Source organism: Rhinolophus ferrumequinum, chromosome 4 (assembly GCF_004115265.2).
Source record: "Rhinolophus ferrumequinum isolate MPI-CBG mRhiFer1 chromosome 4, mRhiFer1_v1.p, whole genome shotgun sequence".
Classification (NCBI taxonomy): Eukaryota; Metazoa; Chordata; class Mammalia; order Chiroptera; family Rhinolophidae; genus Rhinolophus; species Rhinolophus ferrumequinum.
Genome location: NC_046287.1, coordinates 55,764,185 through 55,788,654, shown reverse-complemented (window position 1 = coordinate 55,788,654; position 24,470 = coordinate 55,764,185). Strand labels below are relative to the sequence as shown.

Below are 24,470 nucleotides of genomic sequence, written 5' to 3'. Positions count from 1 at the left end.
TCTGTTTCTGACAGACTGTATAAGATTGGTATTACTTTAAAAAAAAAAAAAAGGTTTAATAGAATTCACCAGTAAAGCCACTTGCCCTAGAGTTTTCTTTGTGGAAAGATTTAAAATTACAAAGTCAATATCCTTAACAAATATAGAGCTATTTTTGTTTTCTATTTCTTCTAGTGTCCATTTTGGTAATTTGCAAATTTAATGGAATTTGACCATGTAACCTAAATTAAAATTTATTGGCGTAAACTGATTCATAACATACTCAGTAGGATCTGTTGTCTTAAACTCCTTTTTGTTTTCTCTCGTTTTGGTCTAAGGGTTTATCAACTTTGTTTCTCAAACAGCTTTTGGTTTCACTGATTTCTTTATTTGTCCCTTTTCTATTTCTTTGATTTCTAGTTTTATCTTCATTATTTTCTTTAATGTATTTCCTTTGGATTTAAATTGCTCATATTTTCCTAGCTTTTTAAGGTTGGTACTTATATCATTGCATTTAAACCTTTCACCTTTTTTAATGTTGTAAGCATCTGAAGCTATAAATTTACTTCTAAACACTTCTTTAATTGTATCAAACAAATTTTTGGTATGTTTTCTGATTCATTCAACTCACAATATTTTCTAATTTTCCTTGTGGTTTATTTTGACTCCTGGGTTATTTATTTAAAAAAGTGTGTTATGTTATCTGTACTAGAATTGCATTACTTATTTAGGGGCATATTGCTTATTTTTCAAGCATTTAGTTAATTACCAGTTATCCTTGTTGGATTTCTAATTTAATTTCATTGTGGTCAGAGGACATATTCTATATAATTTCAATCCTTTAAAATGTATTGAGACTTGTTTTATGACCCACCATTTGCCTACATTGATGAATGTTCCTGTGCACTGTAAAATAATGTTTTGGGTTTAGTATTGTGTAATTTTCAACGAGGTCAGGTTGGTTGATAATGTTTTACGTCCTTCCTGATTTTCTGTCTGTCTATCAAGTACTGAAAGAGGTGTGTTGAAATCTCCAACCACAATTATGGATTTGTCTGCTTCTCCTAGAGCTCTTTTTAGCTTTGTTAGTTTTTGGTTCACATTTTTGAAGCTCTTTTGCTAGAGCTCTACATTTAGGGTTAAATCTGACAGATGCCTCTTATATTTTTATTAAATGTTCTCTTTATTTATGGAAATGCTCCTTGTCCTGAAATTGACTTGATATAAATATAGCCATTCCAGCTTTCTTATGATTAGTTTTCATAGTAGATCTTTTTTCCATCTTTTACTTTAACCCATTAGTGTTTTCTTATATTTAAAATGCCTTTCTCATAGATGATGTATACTTTGGTCTTAATTTTCTATCTAGTCTCAAAATCTCTTTTAGTTGGAGTGTTCAGATCATTTTATTTCTGTTTCTCGTTCCCCTTTCCCCTACTTTCCTGCCCTCCTTTGGGCAGATTTCAGATTTATACCAAAATTGTTTTTCCGAGCCAAGAATTACACTATATGCGTCCATTCATCTTTAGTGGTATGTGGTACATGTTAGAAATACCTTGGTATGTATTAATTTAGAACAACCCCAGGAGCAAATGAGCATTATGATCTCCTTTTAAAAGATAAGAAAATCAAGTTTAGAGAATGGAAGTAATTTTCCTAAGGGCACCAAGATAGTGACAGATCCAGGCTTTGATCCGTGGGTCATCTGACTTCAAAATTCCAGCCCTTAACCTTCCTCTGTGATTCAGTATCTCGAAAGTGTTGCTTCTCAGTTCTGTCACTGAGAAGCTGACTCAGAACAGCATGTGCACTTTAAAATGCAATGTCTCAATTTACTTAGCAGTTGACCTGATGCCTACATCACTGATAATAAAAATCCTTAAAAATATCCTCAGCTTTTTATCCAGTTACTTCACATTTATCTACATCTGTACCTACCTTTACATAATGACCTTCTCTTAGCAACAACACATGCACACACACACTCATGCACATACACAAATGCACATATACACACACGCACAGATGGACACACACTTAAAAATACACGAACATACCCACAGAGAGACACATGCACACACACAAATACACGTTGTAGAAACACATACCCGTGGGCTTTGAATCCACTTTTATCCTACTTTTGTAGAAACTTGACCCATCAGTTAACTCGTATCTTCATTTTCCCTATCGTCAAATTCTTCCCCTCCTTTTCTTTTAGCTCCGTTCTGTCTATAATCATGTTCAAGTTTCATCATCCAAAAGAAACTCGCCCTTTCTCTGCCTCTGATTCAAGCCACCACTAATTGCACCCTATTGAACCAGTTCCTACCCCACATTCAAACTGTCATAGCCGCTAGTATCCCCGAAGATTGGATATTTCCCAATTTTCATCACATTACGATTTCTTCCTTAAAACTGCCGTCTTCCTTGATTTCTCTTCCTCCCATATCTTTATTCTTATATAATCCTTATTCATTTTTTCTATCGGCTCCTCTTCATTCAGTCATCTATGTTATATTGAGTGTCTACTGTGTACCAGACACTGCAGATTCAGGAATAAAAATGTGCCCTAAAACTACTTAAGACTGATGAGTGGAGCCTGAAATTGTAAAACACTATGGGAAGAGCTGTGATCCAAATGGGCAGCCCAGACGTAAGGAAGGTCCCGAGGCTGATTGGGATGGAGAGTGAGCACACCTTCCAGTACATGACGTGTGGACTTAATTTTCAGTGATGAATTGGCATTCACGAAATGCAGCAATGAGGAAAGTGTACATGTGCACAGAAGAGATTTATGAACAGGCTTGTGCTGGGCCTTCAGGGCTAAAGCAGCTACTGACAGTAGAGTGGGTTTGAAAAACTGCAGCCTGTGGTCCTTGTACAGTGGGAGAACTAAGATGGTTTTACTTATTTAAAATGTTTGAAAAAAAATAAAAAATAATACGTCATGGTGACTATATGTGGCCCGGAAAGCCTAAGCTATTTACTTTCTGTCCCTTTAAAGAAAAAGTTTACCATCCCTACCCTAGACGTGAGGAAAGAGAAAAGAACAATTTGCATTAGTGCCCTCAAGAGTTTCAGGCAGATATTCTAGCCATTAAAAAATACAGTCTACTATTAACATTGAGCAATCAGAAGGCAAGAAATGGTAGTGTGATACGAGGTCATTGCCAGGAAAACCAACCAGAAACAAAAATGGAACAGTGCACTGTGGGTGGGGACTGGTGGCTTTCATTATAAGATCATCTGGTTAGCAAGAACTCTCAGCTAACAAAACTTCCTCTTAAAGTGAGAGCAAAAAAGTTGGAGGGGAAGAGCAATGTAAGTAAGTGAGGAACATTTCCCAGAACAGGAAGAACTCACCAGTCTTCTGAGGGAGAAGGTTTGCTGAGTCATGGAAGGACAAATAAAATTGGGCTCACATCTGGACACATTCTTGTGAAATAGAAAAACGGGAATAGATTTCAAACGTTTTGTGAAAAACCAAAAAACAGGTTACAAAATGGCATCAGACATTAGAGCTGTAAATTAGAAGGCTACGAATGTATGGAGCTGTGCCTTCCAAGTTCTGAGGAAAATGATTTTGAACCTAGAATTTTATATGCAGCCAAACTTATTAAACGTAAATGCAGAGTAAATCAGACAAGCAAGGAATCAGAAAGTCTCCCATGCATTCTCTGAGAAAATCATGTAAGGATCTACTTTAGTAAAACAAATCAGGAAAATAAAACAAGACTGGGGATCTGAGGAGTGGACCTAAACAGGAATGGAAACAAAGGAAATTCCAGGACCACAACTGTGCAGCTCTAGAAAGCAGATGGTCCGAAATGAAAACAATTATCAGAGGGCTCTGAGGAGAAGGGCCCACATCACGACTGAGGGTCCACTTCCTGAGAGTGCCCGCTAGGTCCCATCCCACTGTGCAGTCTGCTAACCTTCCATAAGGAGTCCAGCACTCGGTGTCCACCGTACGAGCCAATTTCCCACCTCTTCCAACCCCAGCCCTTTCTACTGACTTCTCAGAAATTAGTCGTCAATAAAACCCCCATCTTGCGAACGTTTGTGCCAGGTGTTCCAGATAAATAGCATTCCTCTTCCCAGCCCGAGTTCTAAAACAATCAAGGCTGTCCCAGGCCGCCTACACGGAAGCCAGAGCCTCTTCAGTTCTTACAGGGAGATGCCGAAGAGCCTGTGCCGGGGAGCGGGGACCCTCCATGTCTTGTTTCTCATTCCAAACTCATCAGTTGTTTCTTCTCCCGAGGGCAGTGGATGAAAGCTGGCAGAGAGAAGGCTGTTGGCCAGCAGAGCTCCTGCCACAGGAGCAGAGCAGAGCGGCTTCCCTGTCCTAGCAGCTCCTCCATTTCCTCATCTACTGAAACCTGTCTTGAGGACCTTGCTTTCCTTGCAGCCCACCACATGGTAGCTTTCTCACCTGTGTCCCATCTACCCTGGGCCTGGAGGCCATTGTTTCTCCACTACGTGAACCCCCCGCTGCTCTGAAGCACATACCAGGGGCCATTCCCTTCCCTCCACATTGCAGTAACCTCCGGGCACTTGTCACTGCCCCTCACTCACCGTGGTTCTCTGTGCTGCTCCACTCATTACTCTTGATCCAGCTGGTCTGTCCTCCCAGCTCTGATGTCGCTTCAGCTCCATTTCCCCACATCCCATAATTGCTGACATGAGCTCCCTCCAAACACAATTCTTCAGCCCCACGGCGAGCACACACCTGTTTCCTCCCATTTACCCTCACAGGCTTATTCCAGGGCTTGCTGCCATAGCCAGCCCGCCATCACCCACTCAGGCCACTCACCCCCAAGGACACATCTGGCTTTGGCCTTCCACTGTTCCCACGCCCTGCTGCATCCAGATGTCGGGCCTGGGTAGTGGGGTGTGCAGGACTGTCTCCCATCCCATCCTCCCTCCTGGGTCCGTATGCCTCTCTACGGGATGATGCCCTAAACACTTGCAAAGTTGCTGAAAAAGCATGTCTCAAAATGACCCCCTTGGGTTCCACTCTTCCTCTAGCTGTTTGATTTCTCCTTCCTTGAAATCTGGGTCTGTACTGTCTATCTCCTCTACTTGATGCTCTCAAACACTCAAGTACACATCCACACTTATCTCACGGTTGTTGGTCTCACTTATGCTAACTTTTAATTCTGTGTGCACCAAAATAATTAGTATTGTCTTCTTTTTATCCCCAAATTTCCCTGGCTTTTAAACTTTTCCCCACGTAGACCTTTAAGAATGTCATTTATCATTTTTAAATAATGGATCTTAATTTGTGATTAGACATTTTCCATTCTAAGAATAAAAAAAAGTCTGTTATATTTATGGTTTCATTTTTTTAAACACTTAAATCTTTGACCACTTGGAACTTATTTAAGTATAAAAAAATGAGTGTAACTTTGCTTTTTTCAAGGTGGTTAACCCAAATTTTCCCAATATTTGTTGAAAAGTTTCCATTTCCCTGACAATATGCCCCATTATGCTACACACATTCCTGTGTATTTGGTTTATTCATGGACTCTATTTGGTTGCAGAGATCCATTTATGTGCCAGCAGCATGCTGTTTCAATTAGATCATGTCTATGATAGGTTTTAAAACAATTTCTGGCTATTCTTGCCTTTTTGCTTTTCTGTTTAAACTTTAGTCACTTTGTCTATTTGTGTTTTCAAGTAAGGGAAAATTGACATCTTAAGATACTGCATAGATAAATGTAAGAATAGCCCATACCTTTCACTTACTCAGTTTTTCTGTGTGTTCCTAAGTCATTTTAAAATGCTTTTCATATACTTTTTTGCTTGTTACAAGTTACCATTTTTTGTTGCTATTGAAAAAATAACCTTCCATTATATTTTCACTTTTTTGTTAATTTTGTGTTCAATTAAAAACTTAGTGAATTCTTTTCTATTTACGGCTTTTCAGTTGCTTCTCTTAAATTTTCTGGCAGTCATTTATCTGTAAATAATTTTACCTCCTTCCTAATTTTACAGCTTTCTTCTTGTCTAAGTGCCTTTTCCTTTTCAATCATTTCCTCTACAGTCTGACGATGTTCTGCTGGGTAGTGGTTTGTGAAAGAGGACACCTGAGAGGGGACGGATGTTTGCCCTGCTTCTGGTTCTCTGTTGTGCTAGTAATGAATTTTAAGTTGCTAGAGAATTATGAGGAATGTGTAATTCACATACCACAAAGTTTTATTAATGTAATTTTTAAGGCCAATTTAAACTAATTTTATTCAGAGTAAGTCTACATTAAATTACAATATTAATCTCTAGAGACAATGAACTTAAAATATAAGAAGTAGAAATCTATTTGGTCTTTTGTAGACCACATATTATTATATAACTCACAAAGAAAATTTACAAATATAGAAATGATGATACTTAAGGAGTGAGGATTTTCATATGGAAACCCATAAGTTGTCATTTTAAACACGCATGTTTCAAAAAGGCAGAATCTTTTAATAATTTAGCACAAAATCAAATTATATAAACTTGGTATATTCCAGAAAATATTGCTTTAAACACTTATACCATGATCAAAATTCCTTTGGTAGTTTTTAATCAAAATGAAACATGCTATTATGTAAAATATAAAGTACTTTTCAATGTTATCATAAAAGTATTTTTGTTATAGTTACCGTACTAACGTCATCATTTGCTGTTCAACCTCACCTATACATACACAACATGAAACCAGGTGCCAATGAAATCCTTTTAATCTTTCGACAAAATAACCTCTGCTTCACAATATCAAGACTTTAAGTCTCCTATAAAACTTTTTACAGTGGTTATAGCACAGAGAACAACGACCGTCCCTGTGCGTGACTGTAAAAACAAAACCAAACTTTATTATAGCAATCATACAAATACTGCAATTAAAAATAAATCAAACAGCAGTTACCCCAATGCAAAAAAACAGGGACTGCTAGACTCAATCTCAGAATGGTAAACACAAACACACTATCCCCCCAACCTTAAACAGAAAATTCACAAGTAATTTAGTGAAAATAAAATAAAGACCCTGATGGGTTCACTGCATCAAACACATCAGACCCGATGTCCTATTGGCACATCAGAGATCTCACTGAGAAACCTCATTATAGAAAAATTAGTCATCAAAGTTTAAAACTTTTGAAAATAAGTGAAACAGATGCCAGTAGTTAGGTTGCATAATTGATTAGCCAGTTTTTAACACTGACTGTTTCTTCCTAATGGTCACCAATTAAGGTTTCTTGTTTTTAATCTAAGTGTTCATCAACTAAGATAGCTTGTCTTCAGGAATACCTAAGTAATCTTAGCTAAAGAATGCAGCATAGAGGGTCTTTTTAATTGTGCATTCATGATCACATGCACAGAAACAAACCAAACTTTCAGTTTTTTGCCACAGAACACCACCTTACCAACGAACCTCATTTAACCAATATCTTCTTGTCCAATCCCAAAGTCATTCTGCATAGAGTAATGGAAACAATTTAAATGCCTAAAAGAACAAGAGGGAGAAAAGACACATATGCCATTTGCAAATCCTTAAGCCTCGTGAAGGGTTATCCAAGAATCATCTCCTTTCCTTCTAAGCCAAAGTATCCATGCTGGCTCAATCCCAGAAATCCCAGGAAACAGCACAGAAGTGTTTTACTCTGAAGATACATTCCAGTGTCTCACTGAAGAAAACAGCTGGCCGCCACATCAGGCCACGTAGTGGTACTGATTAGGATTGTCTTTGTCTCTCTCCATATAGTCTCTGTCTATAAGAGATTCAATTCTCTTTTTCAAATCTCCAGGCTAAAAAAGAAAAACAAACCCCCTCAAGTTTAGTGGCATTAAATTCACAAACATAGGGAAATACAACATTGTGCATGAAGTACGTGATTATAATTACATATATAATTATACATACAGAGGGTGCCAAAAATATGTACACACATTTTAAGAAAGGAAACATCTGTATTAAAATGGTAATACTCAATATATACCAATAACAAAAGATGAATGCAAGTCACGTTTGACTTCTGCAATTACAAGAGGTGCTCAAAGTGGCTACCATCAGCGTCCAGACACTTCGGACTACGGCGAACTACTGCTTGAGGAACGTTGACCAAAGCGTCCACTTGTAGCACTGCACCTGCCGTTTCAATTTCTTCCCTAAGTACCGCCAGTGTAGCCAGTTTTCTACAGTACACCACATCCTTTAAGGTCCTCCTCCCGATGCCTCCATTGTCGTTGTACTTCCACAACGTTCTCGAATTTCAAATACCACTTCAAAATGGTCTTGCGCTCCTTGAACGACAACCATGCTTCTGCCATATTCTTTTATTGTCCTGACTGTCGCATGGTGACGCTAGCATTCATTTGATTAACGCCATCTGAGCGAATATCGTACTACATTGCGACTATAATTCAACTTCGAAAAGAAATACATAGGTAACATCTCTTAAAATATGTATACATTTTTTGGCACCCCCAGTACATATTTATAATTGTAAACTAATTATAAAACAAATAGACTAAAACTCCCTACTTCAAAGACAATGTTTAACATTATCTCTTGATCAAAATCCTTCCATGTGAATTTATCGTCAGAGCAGGGCTTCCTATGGGAAATGTGGAACTTGTGAAATATCACTAATGAGTACACAAGCATGGTAGATCCTGTTAGGTAACACATTTCTGTTTGAGAGGGAAATCTGATAATATCTCAGCATTTTCATCCATTAAGGACATTCCCCTCTAAGTACTGTATGTTGTTGTTATATATTTACTATATATGCTGTACTTACATATGCTGCATTTATAAGCACAGATTTTGAGTGCTCCTTTGCTTAAAGCTGATGACTGAATTGACATGACATGCCTGCCCAGGAAGAGTGCTTCCGGCTGTGTTGTGTTAGGAAGGACACCTATGCTGACAGTTATGAGCAAGGTTTTCCCTGTAAAGGGGTACATTCTGTCTCCCAACAGCCTAACTTTCTATTCAGTGATAGATGATACATTTTACAATATGTGGCTGAAACCCCATTACCTATCAAGGCAGAACTAGATGCTATGGCTGTATGCACATGTTACTTACTATTTAGTCTTTTAATTGCTGGATCTCTCATCTGCAAAGGGGAAAATCAACACTCGCTCTGGCTCGTGATAGGAAAGAATGGTGTATGAAGCAGTGTTTCATGACTGTGCAGAGTGCTATGGAGCACATGTTGCCTCTTGAGAAGGTCAGGAGCCCAATATTTGTTGCGGTAAGACGGCACTCCCACTTCAGTGTCGGGACTCATTGGTCCACCTCAACTTGACCCTCTTGGTGAGGAGGAAGGTTCAGCTGCTCTTTTATCAAATTGGGCAACACACAATCAGGGTACTTCCACCCCAAAAGCACACACGGTGGGTTCAGTCACCGAAAGGCCAGGTGTCATGAGAGTCCCACACTTTTTAGGTGGATATACACGTTTTAAAGAGCTTTCCATAATGCTTCCTTCACTTATCCTGTACTCCACGTACAGCCAGGAGAGTGACCCTTGTCCTGGAAATACACATGGACTGAAAGGTTTTAGGCTAGGTCTTTTACTCAACAGCAAAGAGGAAATATTACTGAGGTAGAAAATGCTTTGTAGCTCATAAAATGCTGAGTAAATTAGTTGTTAGTATGATTTCCTTAAAATCCTGTGGTATTACCTGAACTGTTAAAGCTACTGAGAATAAATGTGTCTATATCTCCATGTAGGTACCCTCCTCTTCCATTCTTGAATATAGAAGTAAGTACCACATCCCTGAAAGTGGGAATTTTAGGTATCATTCCTACAACAGTGATGAAGAACATGTGGTATAAAGTTCCTACCATCATCACGTGCCAGTTTCCTATACTTACTGTATATACAAAGGTAGATTTTTTTGCAGCAAATGATCACTTATAATGTAAAACAAATGGTACGTTTCTGAAGGTAGTGAGAATCAAACATGCTTTGTCGATGGTTTAGCACAACACTACAGGTTTAATTAAGCTAATATACATTTACCTTTACTGGAAATTTCAGCTGATTATACAATTCAGAAACTAGAAGATTATGACCAAGAGTTTTTCTCATCTTCATTATTCTGACGATAGCAGCATCAATCTGATATTGTCTGTCCTGAAACACTCTCTCAGTGGTGCTGACTTGTTCTTCAACCTGCACACACACAAAAAAAGTGTAAAGATATATTTTAGTATTAATTATTTCATACTGTTGAGTTTAATGAGAAACCATTGATGAAAAGAAAGGCCAAACTTTCAATGAATCCTGTTCTATTAAGCATTTTTATTTGTTCTAATAAAACTTAGCTTCCCAAGAACAGTGCAACTTCAGTGCCAAAACTTGAAAAAGAATTTAAGAAGTCATATATCCCTTATTAAAAAACTGTAAAACTTCTATAAAAACCCTATATAACCCTGGATTAAACCCAGTACCACAGTAAAAAAACCAAAACAAAGCATAATGGCCATCAAAATTTATTCCAGTGTGCAAACTTTATTTAACATTAGGAAACCTACTAATGTAACTGAGATCATCCCAATAATGTCAAGGTTAGATTATATGATCACCTTGATAGATGCTGCAAAGGCATAATAAAATTGAAAATCTATTCTTGATTTAAAACAAACTTTAGCATGTAAGGAGTAATTAAAAAAAAAAAAGAACCTGAACATGATAAAGAGCTGTTATCAGAAGCAAATAGCAAATACTGGTAACAACTACATGTTAAATGACAACCTAATGTAATGGAGTTCTGCAGATCACAGAGGGATGGGGGAAAGGGAGGTCTGTGCACATGTGTAAGGTAAGAACGCAGGAAGGGAGAATCGAAGCTGAGACGATAAAATTACTCTCAAGTTCATTGGAGAACGTTTTTCTTTGGAAGATCAAATGAATAGAAAACTGAGGAAGACATTATATTCGTATACACACACCTATAAATTAGAATATTTAGTATGAAGATGAAAACTGCAAATTAATGCACTCTGAATAAAAATGTCAGTGTTCTTATTTGGAAGATCAAAGACGATAAAATTACTTTCATTGGGAGAGCACATTTATAGTAATAGGTATACTGAAAGAATCTGGGTACTTTTTTGGGATCAAAAAGGTTAATGTTCCCCGTACTAGAGATAAAAAATTAACCAAGAAGAGAAAGCCTAGTAGCAATGCTATTTCTTACAAATATTATTTTAGAGGTTCTAGCTATGCAATAAGAGATCTAAAGAGGTATACTGAAAGAGAGCAGACACATGAACATTATTTGTAGATAAGCTGCAAAACCCCAAATCCAAGAAAACACTGAAAAACCATCAAAGCCAATGTGAGTTTTGTAAAGTGGCTGGATACAAGATAAATAGCATTTGTATATATACACACTGGCAATAACTAGTTATACGTGTAAAGAGAAAAGATCCCCTTTATAGGGTGGCCATTCTTGCTTAAAACTGCTAGTAGTACCTTCACATATCCTTCATAGGTCTGATCAGCCTCTATATGATCTGGCTGTGGCCTGCCTCCCCAGGTCTTTCCTGGCTTAGGCTCCCCTTTCGTGAGAAAGCTTTCTCTGACCCACAGTATTAGACTGGGATTTCCTGTACTTCTCCATCATAACTTTTTACCTCAACTGTAACAAGTTCATCAATGGGTAGTCATCTGGTAACCTATCTACTGGACAAGACTGAAAGCTCTTTTGAAACAGAATTGTTCTTTGTTGTTAATAGCAGAATTCTCAGTACTTCATAGAAGACCTGGCCCACAATAGGTGCTTAGTAAGTATTTGTTGAACTATTTAATAAGAAATATGTAAGATTTACAGAATAAAACTAGAAAACTCTGAGGAAGACAGAGATTATACATTCATATATACAAACACATATGTCAGAATATTTAGTATGATACGTTATACATATTCTTGTATATGCTCACATATAAATCAGAATAGTTAGTATGATAAAGATGAAAACTACAGACTAAGCACTCTGAATAAAAGTCAATGTTCTTAGTTGGAAGATCAAAGACAATAAAATTAATCCCAAGTCCATTGGGAGAACAAATTTATAGGAATAGGTACATTAAAAGAATCTGGGTACTGGCTATGAAATAAATAGAATTTGTAGAATAGAATTGAGAAACTGACCCATAACGTAAATTTGACATAGAACAAAGGTGACAAATTTGTCAGAGAATGACACTGGCAATTCAGTTTTGGAATAGGGAGGGTGGTTAGATTGCTTTCCAATACTAAAATTTCTACATTGCTCAAAGATTTAAATGTAAAAACTACTAGAAAAATAGTTAATTTTTAAAAATATTCTGGGTTAATGGAAGGTCTTTGGAGTGACCCTCAAGTCAAAAACCATAAAGACTGTATATGAGAAATAAAAAAGGTTCAGGTGTGAAAAACACCCTGTCAAAACAAAATTATCTGTTACAAATGATAACAGGTCAATCTCCTTAATATATAAAGAGCTTCTACTAATCAGAAAAAGAATATTCCAATAAATATGCCAGTGACTTGAACAAGCAATTAATTAAAGAGAACAATACAAATGGCTAACCATCAAAGAGTAGCATCGACATTTAGAAAAAAGTGCTTACAGGTATTTGGCCAAGACTTTTACAACCTAAGGTAGTATGCCAATTTTAAAAGATGAAGAATTGATGATTACATAATTTGTGTAAGATACTAAATGGCATAAAAATGCTCAAAAGAATCAAAGGAATCTAAACTAAACTGGTAATGAACTATTTTCATGTTTCTGAGCAGACTGGACAAGGGGCAGGTGGAGGGAGGGCAGGAGTTCTCTAGAAACTAGAGACTGAAATCCGGTAAAATCTGTCACTTCCATTTGGAAAAGAGTGGTTAGACTAACAAAAGTACACATTCTTTGACCCAGCAATTCCAGGGCAAGGATTTTATACTAACAACCTTAACAGACAACAGGAATGTTTGTTCCAGGATGTTTAATGTAACCATATTTCCACTAGAGAGAAATGGAAACAACCTAAAGGCCTTTCAACAAAGGCACTGCCAACCTCTTGTGGGTTCACACGGACTCACACAACAGATTCCTGTGCACCCATTAAAAACCAAGTCCTGACATGGAAAGAGGCCCACGATGAATAAGAACAGGTTACAAATGGTACATATAAAATAAAGGCATATATAGAGTGATCCCACTTTAAAAAAAGTTTATATACATCACAGACAAAAGCTGCATGAGTACAAATGTGGCAATAAGGGGTTTTCTTTCGGGGAAAGAGATGAGAGTCCCACTTGGGAATTATAACTCCAAAATATTACATCCTTTTAATCACTCTCATAAATTCCTAACAGTGTAAAACTTGTCCATTTAAATCTTCAACAGATATATCAAATTACCCACCGAAATTATATACCGAAAGAAGTATACTAATCCAACATCTTTAAAAAAAAATAACATAAAATAGAATGCTGCTTTCCCCATGTATTGCCAACCCTAGGTACTGTCAAACTTTTTAACATTTCCCAAATCGATAGATGAAAAATGGAATATTACTATAATAATTTGAATTTTACAAAAATTACTGATGAGAGTGAATATCTTTTATTATTTATTGGTCTTTTGTATTTCTTTGTGTGTGATCTGAACGTATTTTCTGACGGGGCTACTGAGAAGAGCTCTACATAAGCGAAGCAATCACTGTGTGCTGCTGGAGGTGGAGGAAGTATTTGTGATGCTGCTGAGATCAATTAAAGCTGTTGTGTTGTCTGAGTTGAGCTCACTCCCTCAAAAGGCCTCTCCTCACTCATTTACTGCACAAGGAGGCCGGCTGGGCACCGTACTATATAAGTGGGTGCCAGAGGTGCATGTGTCCACCTGGCCTGTATGTTCGACAACTGCCTAGGTGTGCAAGGATTTCTGCATTAGGAAGGGCCTGAGGACAGTGGTCTAGAACCTGTTTTTGGACATAACACTTGAGAATCTGATCAAAGCTACAGAAGCTCCATCTGTACACAGATCACAGATACAATGTCAGTGGGTCCACGACACCCATAACCCTCACCATTTCACCCCAGGAACCTGGCTGAGGCTGAGGCTGGGAGAATGGCTGAAATGTGCTGTGCAAAAATAAAAAGATAAGTCACTGGGTTTTAGAAATGACATGCTCGCTCCACTAGCAGAATCTGATAGGGGAAGATCTGATTTATCGCACCATTTTTGTGAACAGGAATAACTGTTAAATTCATTTCTTTCTGATTTTCATTCTTATTGTGAATATAAAGTTAATGAAAGCTACACTAAAATGAGTACTCATGAACATGTATTCAAATTAGATACTTTAGAAATATGCTTCAGAACTCTACAGTCAAGAAATTACTATAAAAACTAATCCTACAAGTAAAAAGAGAAAGTTTATACATACAGTTTCCTTCATCTGAATTTGATTGATCTTTATTCGAAACAACTTGTGCTTGAATTCTCCGTTAAAAATGAATTTGTCTCCATCTTCTACCTCCTTTCCTTTGGGGCTTTTAATCAGAACTCGTGCTTTGCCACAGGCCAGGGACTGTAACGTTCTTCGTAATTCACTGTCTTCTGAACAGGGAGAAAATGCAGGCACAGGATAACATTAAAATGAACAAGACACTCAACAACAATGAAAGGAACCATGCTCTCAAGTGTGATGAGCAGAGACTGAGTCTACATCTTCTCTTCAACAAATGTTTCAAAAGCAAGGACACTCAAACCACACATTCATGAAGAGGCTTTTCATACCTATCCCAGTGGCCATTTTTATTTCTTCAAAGCTGAATCCATCCCCTTCATTGAACATGAGAAGCACCAGCGTCTGGAAGAGGGACACCTGGAACTCCTTCTTTCCCTTAAGGAAAACACATATGTCACGTGTGAAGCTGTGTTTGCACAATCTTTAGAAAATTTTAAGAGGCTTCTTTTTGCTCTCAAACTTTTGGCAGGGGTGGGGTAGTAGAAGAAATTATTAATTAGCCACCAAAATAAGAAATTATGTTACTAATTATATACAAGAATAAAACGACTTGGTATTGCACTTAAAAATTCTTCTTGATATATTTTTTAAAGTAGTAAAAAAGTTCTTGTTAATTGTGTTGGACAAGAAGGGGATTATCGTTGTTTGAAGTCAGACATTACTGATACGTATCTAACAGCACCATCATGTCCCTTTTCCGCCTGCTGAGGTGCTCTTAATGGTTGGCGGTGGGAACACCACTGGAATGAATGGGCAGAGCATGAGAAAGCACGACAAAACGTGTATGGGGAAGCTGGCAAAAGATCCAGCCAACCCCATTGTTAAAAGAATGAGTAGTGGAAGAAGCACATAGATGATCAGACACTGTCAGCCTGGCTTCCCTTTATATGTACCTGTGGTATACATGATAAACACAAACCCAGCTTTGGACCTCACGTAATTCCCTGCCTCTATTCAAAAAGTCCCCACAGCAGAGACTTGCCACATGCAAGCAGTTCTGTGTGGATGACGAAGCATCCTGTGTGTGTTTCCTCCTCAGGCCAAGCCACGAAAGGTGAGAACTTTAGTCATGTGATCACCCTGCAGAGGTTCAGTTCTGAAGTTGGCAGTTAAGGGGATTGTAATAGCTTAACTCTCATAATAAAGACTAGTATGTTTGGTTTTATGTATATAACCCTACACAATAACACAATGAAATATGTATTTTATATATATATGTAAAATTGTATATATGCATATACAGTTCACCCTTGAACAATGTGGGGGTTAGGGGCACCAACCCCCACGCAGCTGAAAATCCTGTATAACTACAGTTGGCCCTCTGTATTAGGGGACTGAAAACACAGTTGATCCTTAAACAACACGGCTGAACTGTGTGTGTCCACTTACACATTTTTTTTTAAAAAAATCTACATCTAAGTGGACCTGCACAGTTCAAACCTGTGGTGTTCAAGGGTCAACTATATATAATCCATAATAGTGTATAATTAGGCTAGCAAAATAGGAATTTTATAATTTTTTTGCTTAGTGTACATCACTGAATTTTGTTTACAAAATTGAAGTTAAATGCAAATATGAAGGGACTGTTATGTGATAGCCTTCTTTTATTTATCAATACATTGTATGCATTTCCTCTCTTAAATGATCACTTTTAATAACAGCACTGCAACGAATATTCTTATTCTTTAATCCGTGAAAATGTCTTATTAAGATGAGTTCCCAGAACTGGAACTATTGCCACAAAGCGTGTTATCTGAGAAGGTTTGAGATATGTGTGCATTGCAAACCGCCCTTCCTAAAGCTCACGTACTCCCTCCAGCAGGGGTGAGAGCTGCTGTTTCTTTTAGTTTTAGCCTTTATTAATTTCATAGTCATTTTACTATATTTCAATTTGCAACCCTCTGATTGTCAGAGAAGTAGAACACATTTTCATGGATATTGATTTTTTAGCCTTGCTTTTATGAGTTGCCTCTCCACATCCTTTGCTTTTCAAACAGGTGGTCTTTTTTATTTTTATTGATTGGAATATTAATCCTTCAACAGTTTAATTTTATTCACCCAGAAAAGCCAGTGTTGAGTTATACTGAATACTCTTTTTCTTTATTTGCTACCAAAGTTCAAACGCAATTTAAAAAAATTCTATTAACATACTTACAAAAATAAAAAACAAATGACACAGAGAAAGAACTTACTTCCTTAAACTCTGCTTTTAAAACAGCATGTCCCAACGTAGTTTGCCATTGAAGTTTTCGACCACTGTGCTTTCCTAGATAAAATGTCTTAAATACTTCCTGAAGTTTAATCATCTGTCAAGCACAGAAAAATAACAAATTTAACTATACTAAACACCATTAATCTGAAGAACCATATATTGTTCAATTTACAATGTTTTTACAATTTTTCACAGCTGAATAAAAACAACAGTTCTATTTTGACAGATATTTTCCTGTATTCTATTACTGTGAAAATGTCCACCACTCTAGAACACTGGGTTTCCCTTCACACTGGCATAATGCTTGAACTGGTATTTCCTGTACAAACAGGTTGTATTCCGCAGTCTCCACACCCCACACTGTGCTCCCCTTGGCCAGAGGCCATCCTCAGAGATGCTGTCTGAAGACCCAGGTGTACCCTGCCAGGTCTTAGCTCAAGCTCTGAGTCCTAACTGCCCGAGGGCCTCGCGCTGCCTCATCTGTGACCCATGAACTGCGGTCACGGCAAGGCCCCTGTTGTTGCACTGCCGTGAGGATGAATGGAAAACACTCAGGATGGTGCCTGCACAGGAGGCATGGCATAAGCTGGCCATCATTTTCTTGGAGGGTTTATTACACCTTCCAAACTTTCTGCCAGTTTTTTATTGCCGTTGTCTCACTTTGAAGTTCCTGAGCTGCTCCTTCTCCAGGTGTGCCCCTCCTTTCCCACTCCTGCATCGCTGTTGTTTATGGACAAACTCTCCTATTTCTCTGACAGCATTTCTGTACATGTTCTCATGTACTACATCTGTTCCTCTAACTTCCTTTTGCTCATTATTTTCTTTAGTTCCTTCCACATCTCCGCACCCAGGATCACCAATGGTCTGTGCTCCCAAATCCAACAGCTCTCTTCAGGCTTCATCTTGTGAACACTTTCTCAACACCTTCCCATGCGGCAGCCTCCTCCTCCCCTCCTGCCCTCCTGGCATCCGGGACACTCACTGTTGGGACGTCCCTGTCTCTGTCTGTAGTCCATGCCTTCTGAATCTTCTTAGATTTGCCTTCCCACCCACTCCACCCACACTGGCATCCCGAGGGTCCTGTACTCCTCCCACTTTGCACTCTGGTCATTCCCTTGTCAGTGCCCTTGGCTACTTCCAAGTTCTTCCTAAGAGTAAAATTCTTCTATGGCTTATCAAGGTCCCTTGCCTCTGGAACCTCTGACCCCAATGGCCTCTCCTACGCCTCCCCTCCCCTGGCTCTCCATGGTCCCTTCCCCCATTTCACTGAGTGCACCACGTCTCATCCGCCCTTAGACTTTCACACGTTTCCTCCACCAGATCCGGGAACCCACCTCCCTAACAATACGTACTCAGGCTTCCTCAGAGAAGCCTTCTCCGATCACTCTTAGCTCTGATACCATTTATAGCAATTTGTGAATATCTCCTCTGGACAGAGAGCTCGAAGAGGGGAGGACCAGGTCTGGGCTTTTCAGTGCTGTACACTCTGCATAGTACTAGCAGGTGCTGAGTGAGTACGTGATACCTGCTGTTCCTGGGCCTGATGTGCCCGTTCAGTGCCTCTGTGCCTGTCAAAGTGGTGCCCTCTGTCAGAAATGCCTGTCAGCCTCACGTCTACTTGGCAAACTCCTTTTCATGCTTCAAAGCTTAGCTCAATAGTTATAATTACCACATGTACGCATTACCCAATTCCAACAACATCAAATTCTGGGCATAGTATCATTTCATTTCTAAGTATTTTAGTGTATATTCATTTCTAAGAATTTTAGTACATATCTAAAACAGACGGGCTCATTTAGAAAACATATCTACTATACCATATCACACCTAAAAATTAAAAGTCAGTAATGTGATAAAACTCTTAAGGTGTACCTTTCTTAAAAATTACTTCCTTGACATTAATTCCTAGGAGTGGTAATAATGATGATTATAACATAGCAGCAACTAACACTGGGTGCTTACTATGTGCTAATTACCATTCCAGACTCAAAGTAGATCAAAGACCTAAATGGAAAAGCTAAAGCTATAAAACTCTTAGAAGAAAACATAGGAGTAAATGTTCATGACCTTGGATTTGACAACAGTATTTTAGATATGACACTAAAAGTACAAATAACAATATAAATAATAAATTAATTGGACTTTATCAAAATTAAAAACTTTTGTGCAAAAGACACTATCAAGAAAATAAAGACAACTCACAGAATGGGAGAAGATATTTGCAAATCACATACTGATATGCATCTGATATACAGAATATATAAAGAACTCTTAAAATGAGATATTGATTCACACCCACTAAGATGGCTATGATCAATAAACAGAAAATAACGAATACTGGTGAGGATGTGGAGAAACTGGAACCCTAGTGTATTGCTGATGGTAATGTAATATGGCACATGTACTGTGGAAAACTGGTAGTTGCTCAAAAAAATTAAACAGAATTATTACATGACCCAGAAATTCCTCTTGTAGGGATATACCCCAAAGAACTGACCACAGCTATTCAAACAAAAATTGCACACTCATGTATACAGCAGCATTATTCACAATAGCTGAATGTGATAACAACCGAAGTATCCATTAACGGATGAATGGGTAAACAAAGTGTGGTCTACCCCCATACAACAGAAAATTATTCAGCCTTAAAGAGGAATGAATCACTGATACATGCTACAACATAGATAAACCTCGAGAACATGCTAAGCAAAAGAAGTCAGACACAAAAGGACACATATCATTCTGTTCACATGAATTGTCCAAATAGGCAAATCCATAGAGAGTGGATTAGTGATTACCAGGAGCTGGGGCCGTGTGTGTGTGCGCACGCGCGCGCCTGGTGGTGAGAGGGCGGGAGGTGGAATGGGAGTGATTACTTAATAGGTCCAGGATTTCAGTTTGGGATGATGAAAAAGTTCTGAACTAGACAGAGACGATGGTTACATAACTTAATGCCACTGCACTGCACACTTTAAAAAGGTAAACTGTAGTTAGCTTTTACCACAGTTAAAAAAATACAGTAAGGTAAGCCTCAAACATCTTTTGCTAGAAAACAAGAAAGTACCCAATAATGCAGGGAGTATGTTGAGAGGACAAGGAACCACCTGAAAAGTACTCCTACCAGCCAGTATGCGACAAATTGAGCATCACATAATTAAATAAGAATCCGTGAGTTCATACTGTTACAGAGAAATAAATAATTAATGGGACAGAAGGGAACACTCTTAGAGTAGAATGCTGATTTCTAAATACAGAGAAATCATGGAGCTAGGGAGAAAAAAATCACTTCGTTAAGATAAAAAAAATGCATGCAGGCAGGAATGAAGCTGGTGAGAGTCTGATGGGGAAATAAGAGGTTTATATAGTCTTGAACTATCTCCCCACAAATTACTATAAAAGGAAAACTACCAACAATAGAGTGGAGAAACTGGCTAATACCTTAACCAAATGATTATATGTAACATCACCAATGGGGACAAATGAACAGTGTATGCCTCTGGACGTGATACTGAGAAGAAATGACATTTGCCATGAAGGCTTCTGGTTAGATATGCATGACCTCAATTTAATCAAACAAACCCAAACTGAGAGACAATCTATGAAACTGGACTGTATTTCTAAAACATGTCAGTGTCATAGAAAAAGAAAGGCTGTGTAGCTGTTATAGATGAAAGGAGAATAAAGATATGAATAAATGTAATGTGGGGTCCACTGGATGTGGTACAAGAAAAAAAGCTACAGAAGACAGAGCTGGGACAACTGACAGAATCAGCATATGGCTGTATATTGGATGAAAGTATTACATCAGTGTTAACTGTCTGACTTTAACAACATGCTCTGGTTGTTTTTGGAACTACCCACCAAAGTAGTAAGGGTAAAAGGCAACCTATTCTCAAATGGACCAGGAAAAAAAATGGCACGCACAAACGTGGAAACAGAATGATGAAGCACATGTGGTAGTGCTACAAGAAAAAAATGGGTGAAGGGCACTGGAAATTCTCTGAACTATTCTTACTAATTTCCTATAAGTCAGAACTATTCCAAAATAAGAAGTGAATAAACTTGCAGCACCATGAGAGAGGCACACCCAGGGTGGAGTCTGCATCCAGCAGAGATGAAGTGGGGTGAGGAAGTGAGGGAGCGTTTTCTGGTGAAGGTGACTGGGGAGATAAGTCTTAACAAGCTCTAACTGCTGGTGACCGATGGCGTATGGAGGTTTTCTGGAGAAGGAGCTTCCATTTAGAGGATTACACATGTAGGCCTGAGAGAATGAGAGAACTGAGTGGGTTTGGGGCCCACAACTAGTTTAGAATAGAGAGAGTATGACATCCATGTGGGTGAGCAGGGCCATACAGAGCCTTCACATCTAGTAGAAAAACTGGTTAAGGTGCTATCACCACTCCCCACATGATGGAGATTCAAGGAGAGGGAGATGGGTGATAGGAGCAGTCTTGGATGTTAAGTCTGGGACATCTGAGTACATTCAAGTGGGCAAGTGGACACATAGGCCAGAGGCTGAGAGCTGGTGTGGACTGAGTTCACAGAGAGGGAATGGGAAGGGAGCTGAGGGGGGATTCTGGAGAATGGTAGCATTTAAGATACAGGTGAAGAAAAAAACTACAAAAGCAACTGACCAGTGGGTTCAGAAACAAAAGAAATTAAGAAATGAATACTGTCTTAGAAAGGGATAAAACAGCTTCAAGGACTGTTGCTGACCCAGGCTCCCAGTTTCCACAACTCTGCCTTTCTTTGCCCTTTCTGGAAGGCCCCTCAGCTGGAAAGCCCTCATCCCTGCTCATCTTTAATTCACAGATCCCACAACGGAACCAGCCCTTTCCCCACATCATCTGGCATTATAGTTAATGGTGCTCGTGTTGTTTCCCCCACTAGATTTTAAGTTCCTGAGCCCAGGATTTTCCCTCATATCTGCAAATCCCCAGAGTACCCAAAGTCATGGCGGACATATAACAAGCCCTCAATAGTACCATTCATAAGACTTTGGCATTGTCTATAATGGAAGGAAAAAATAACCAGACAAGCAGCACCCACAACTCGAGAACCAATAACTATTACAACAAGTGCCTGTGTCAATGCGTCTTAGATGGTCAGCCAATGGACACAGGTCAGTCAGGAGCTGTGGGCAGGGACCAAAGCGATCACTTTGATTCTGGATTGACTGTGTGATTTTAAAAAACTGCTCATTAAATAATTCCTGAAAGATAAGATGGTAGAGGAGTAACAAGGCAAGAAGTCTATAGTGCTTTGGCAGCACTAATATATTAAAAATAAAGGACAAATAGTCTTTAAAACACTTACTTCTGGAGTTAAATGTACTTCCATAGGTGTGTATGTTGGCCAGTATCCCATCGTAAGTATATTTACTGTTAGATCTATAGAGCCTGGGTCACTTTGATTCTGCATATACTAAAAACAGAAAATCAAGATAAAATAATTATTTTAGAATGTCATAAAAAATAACTAATTTATAAAAAAGTAAATGGTGTAATTTTCAAAATACAGTTTAACATGTGTTTGCATTTATTTTAGTCCTTAGAACATATTCTACTGAAGCCACATAATGTGTTCCAAAGTCACTTGAAATATTTTTTCTTCCGCTTTGGTTATGTCACCAATGTAAGGTACCATTACAGTCACTTAAATCAAAAAAATTTTTTATTGGGAATATTGGGGAACTGTGTGTTTCTCCAGGGTCCATTAGCTCCAAGTAGTTATCCTTCAATCTACTTGTGGAGGGCGCAGCTCAGCTCCACATCCAGCCGCTGTTTTCAATCTTAGTTGCAGGGGGCACAGCCCACCATCCCATGTGGCAATTGAACCGGGAACCTTGTTGTTGAGAACTTGCGCTCTAACCAACTGAGCCATCCAGTCGCCCCTTAAATCAAATTTTTGTTATACATTTTTTGGGATTTTTCTTTGTCATTGTGAATTTAAGTTCTTTGAGTACAATGTAATTTTTAAGGATGAGGATTTCACATAATTTATATAAGTATTTACATAATTTACATAATCATTCACATAAAGTCAGACACTTTTTAAAAACCTGTTTTACTTGGAAAAACACAACTTGCCTGCTTGAAATGGACCATGATGTCCTTGGAGAGCTCCATGTCCTTGAACATGCCTTCCAGTTTGCTGGTGAAAGCAGCACCACACTCTGGGACACAGGTGAGGGGGACAGAAACACAGGAGCAACATGTTGTCAGTGCAGTCAATTCCTAGCACCGAGGGAGGACAGGACCCCAGGCCCCACGTGCTTACCGTGCTTTAGTTTTGACAACATAGACTTTTCTGCATCGACTGAGGCACTTTTTCCAACAAGGAGTCTTTTTGCCAAATCTTTCTTATAAAATGCTTCAAAGACATCTTTACCTATTTATAACCAAATGAGAACAACATAAAACATCAGACAGTTAATACGCAAATGTTCATGTTAACTGCTGAAAAACCCTAGGAAGTATTTGTTCATTCTGATGCAATCCAGCTCTAATTTCAGTGCATTCGTGTATTAAACTTCCACAAAGGAATACTTTCAATTTAATCAGTGGGAGGCCATCACTCTGTTTCCTGTATTAACATGAAAGTGGGAAAGTTTCAGTCAATTTTTCTGAAGAAAATATAGGGTCCCAATATTGGATATTCTGATTATGTAGCATTTTCTATGTGCCCAATGTTAATAAAAATAACATATAGAGTACTTCTCACCGTGAATAAACCTGAATATTATCATGATTTTGTCGAGGATCCTCTCCAGTTCTTCATCTGTTGCTTCTTTATTACCCGCTCTCAATTTTGAATCAACATGCTTTGCTGTGAGATTAAGAGTTTAAATTATTTGCAAAATTAGATTTGTTATATAATGTATTTTCTAAATAGAAAAAAAGGACATATTTAATTTCTACAAGCAAAATTTGGACAGTAACACTCTGGAGCCTTTCCGAAATCATATATTTAAAAAAGGGCAAATATGATTTTTTAAGATATGTACTTTCAAGTCACATAAAAACAAATACTTTAAGTACATTCTTGGATTTCATGACACATTATTGCTCCACAAACTGAAATGTCCCATCTTCAAGATGTGGTAAAATAAATTCACACAAGACTTTCTTTAAAAGACAGGATTTTTCTCATGGCTTCACATGGTTATATCCATGGTGACACTCTCTTATACCTGAACACATGGATTAGAAAAATTCTACTCTGACTTCCTGTTTTTGGGATGACACAAATCAACCATGACCTAGCTTAAGGGAGAACCCAAGACGTCTAAGAAGCCCAAATTCCCAAGAGTTAAACATTCATGTTTAGAAAAACAACAAGCCATAAAGTGGCACAAAAGCCAAATTAAATTGCCTTATGAATTTTTTCTGTTGTTGCTTTTATTAGTATTTTTTATTACAAAATATTTTGAAGATACACAAAAGTAGATAATTGTATAATGAACTCCATCTTCCCATCATGCACCTTTAACAATAATTAACACGAGCCCAATTTTGTATCACTGTGTCCTACCTTTCTTTGCCCTTGCCACCTGTAAATTTTAAAAAATTTTTACTGACTAGTGAAATTCTGTGAATCCTGAAATATATTTTGGTATTATTATGAAATAATTGTACAAAGTGGCTTTTAAAAAAAAACTGTTTCATCTTAGAAATAAAAAACCTAAATAGACCGATAACTAGAGTAAGGAGATTGAATCAGTAATCAAAAACTTCCCAACAAATAAAATTCTAGGACTAGATGACGTCATC

General features: G+C 38.1%; 1 protein-coding gene across 2 annotated transcripts in view; it reads right to left on the bottom strand.

Annotated features, from left to right (window-relative positions):
- Window positions 1–6,683: 6,683 nt before the first annotated feature.
- The window catches only part of CUL4A (cullin 4A), a 56,923-nt gene continuing 39,136 nt past the window's right edge, over window positions 6,684–24,470 (bottom strand). The window contains exons 12-20 of one of the 2 annotated variants that reach the window (XM_033104277.1): window positions 23,422–23,526; window positions 22,978–23,088; window positions 22,788–22,873; window positions 22,015–22,122; window positions 16,679–16,792; window positions 14,756–14,861; window positions 14,403–14,572; window positions 9,996–10,148; window positions 6,684–7,767 (exon numbers count right to left, since the gene is read on the bottom strand). In XM_033104277.1, coding sequence (XP_032960168.1) covers window positions 7,672–7,767; window positions 9,996–10,148; window positions 14,403–14,572; window positions 14,756–14,861; window positions 16,679–16,792; window positions 22,015–22,122; window positions 22,788–22,873; window positions 22,978–23,088; window positions 23,422–23,526 — 1,049 coding nt within the window. In that variant the 3' untranslated portion in view covers window positions 6,684–7,671. Of the gene's footprint in view, window positions 7,768–9,995; window positions 10,149–14,402; window positions 14,576–14,755; window positions 14,862–16,678; window positions 16,793–22,014; window positions 22,123–22,787; window positions 22,874–22,977; window positions 23,089–23,421; window positions 23,527–24,470 lie in introns of both variants that reach the window. The other variant, XM_033104276.1, reaches the window with a different exon arrangement.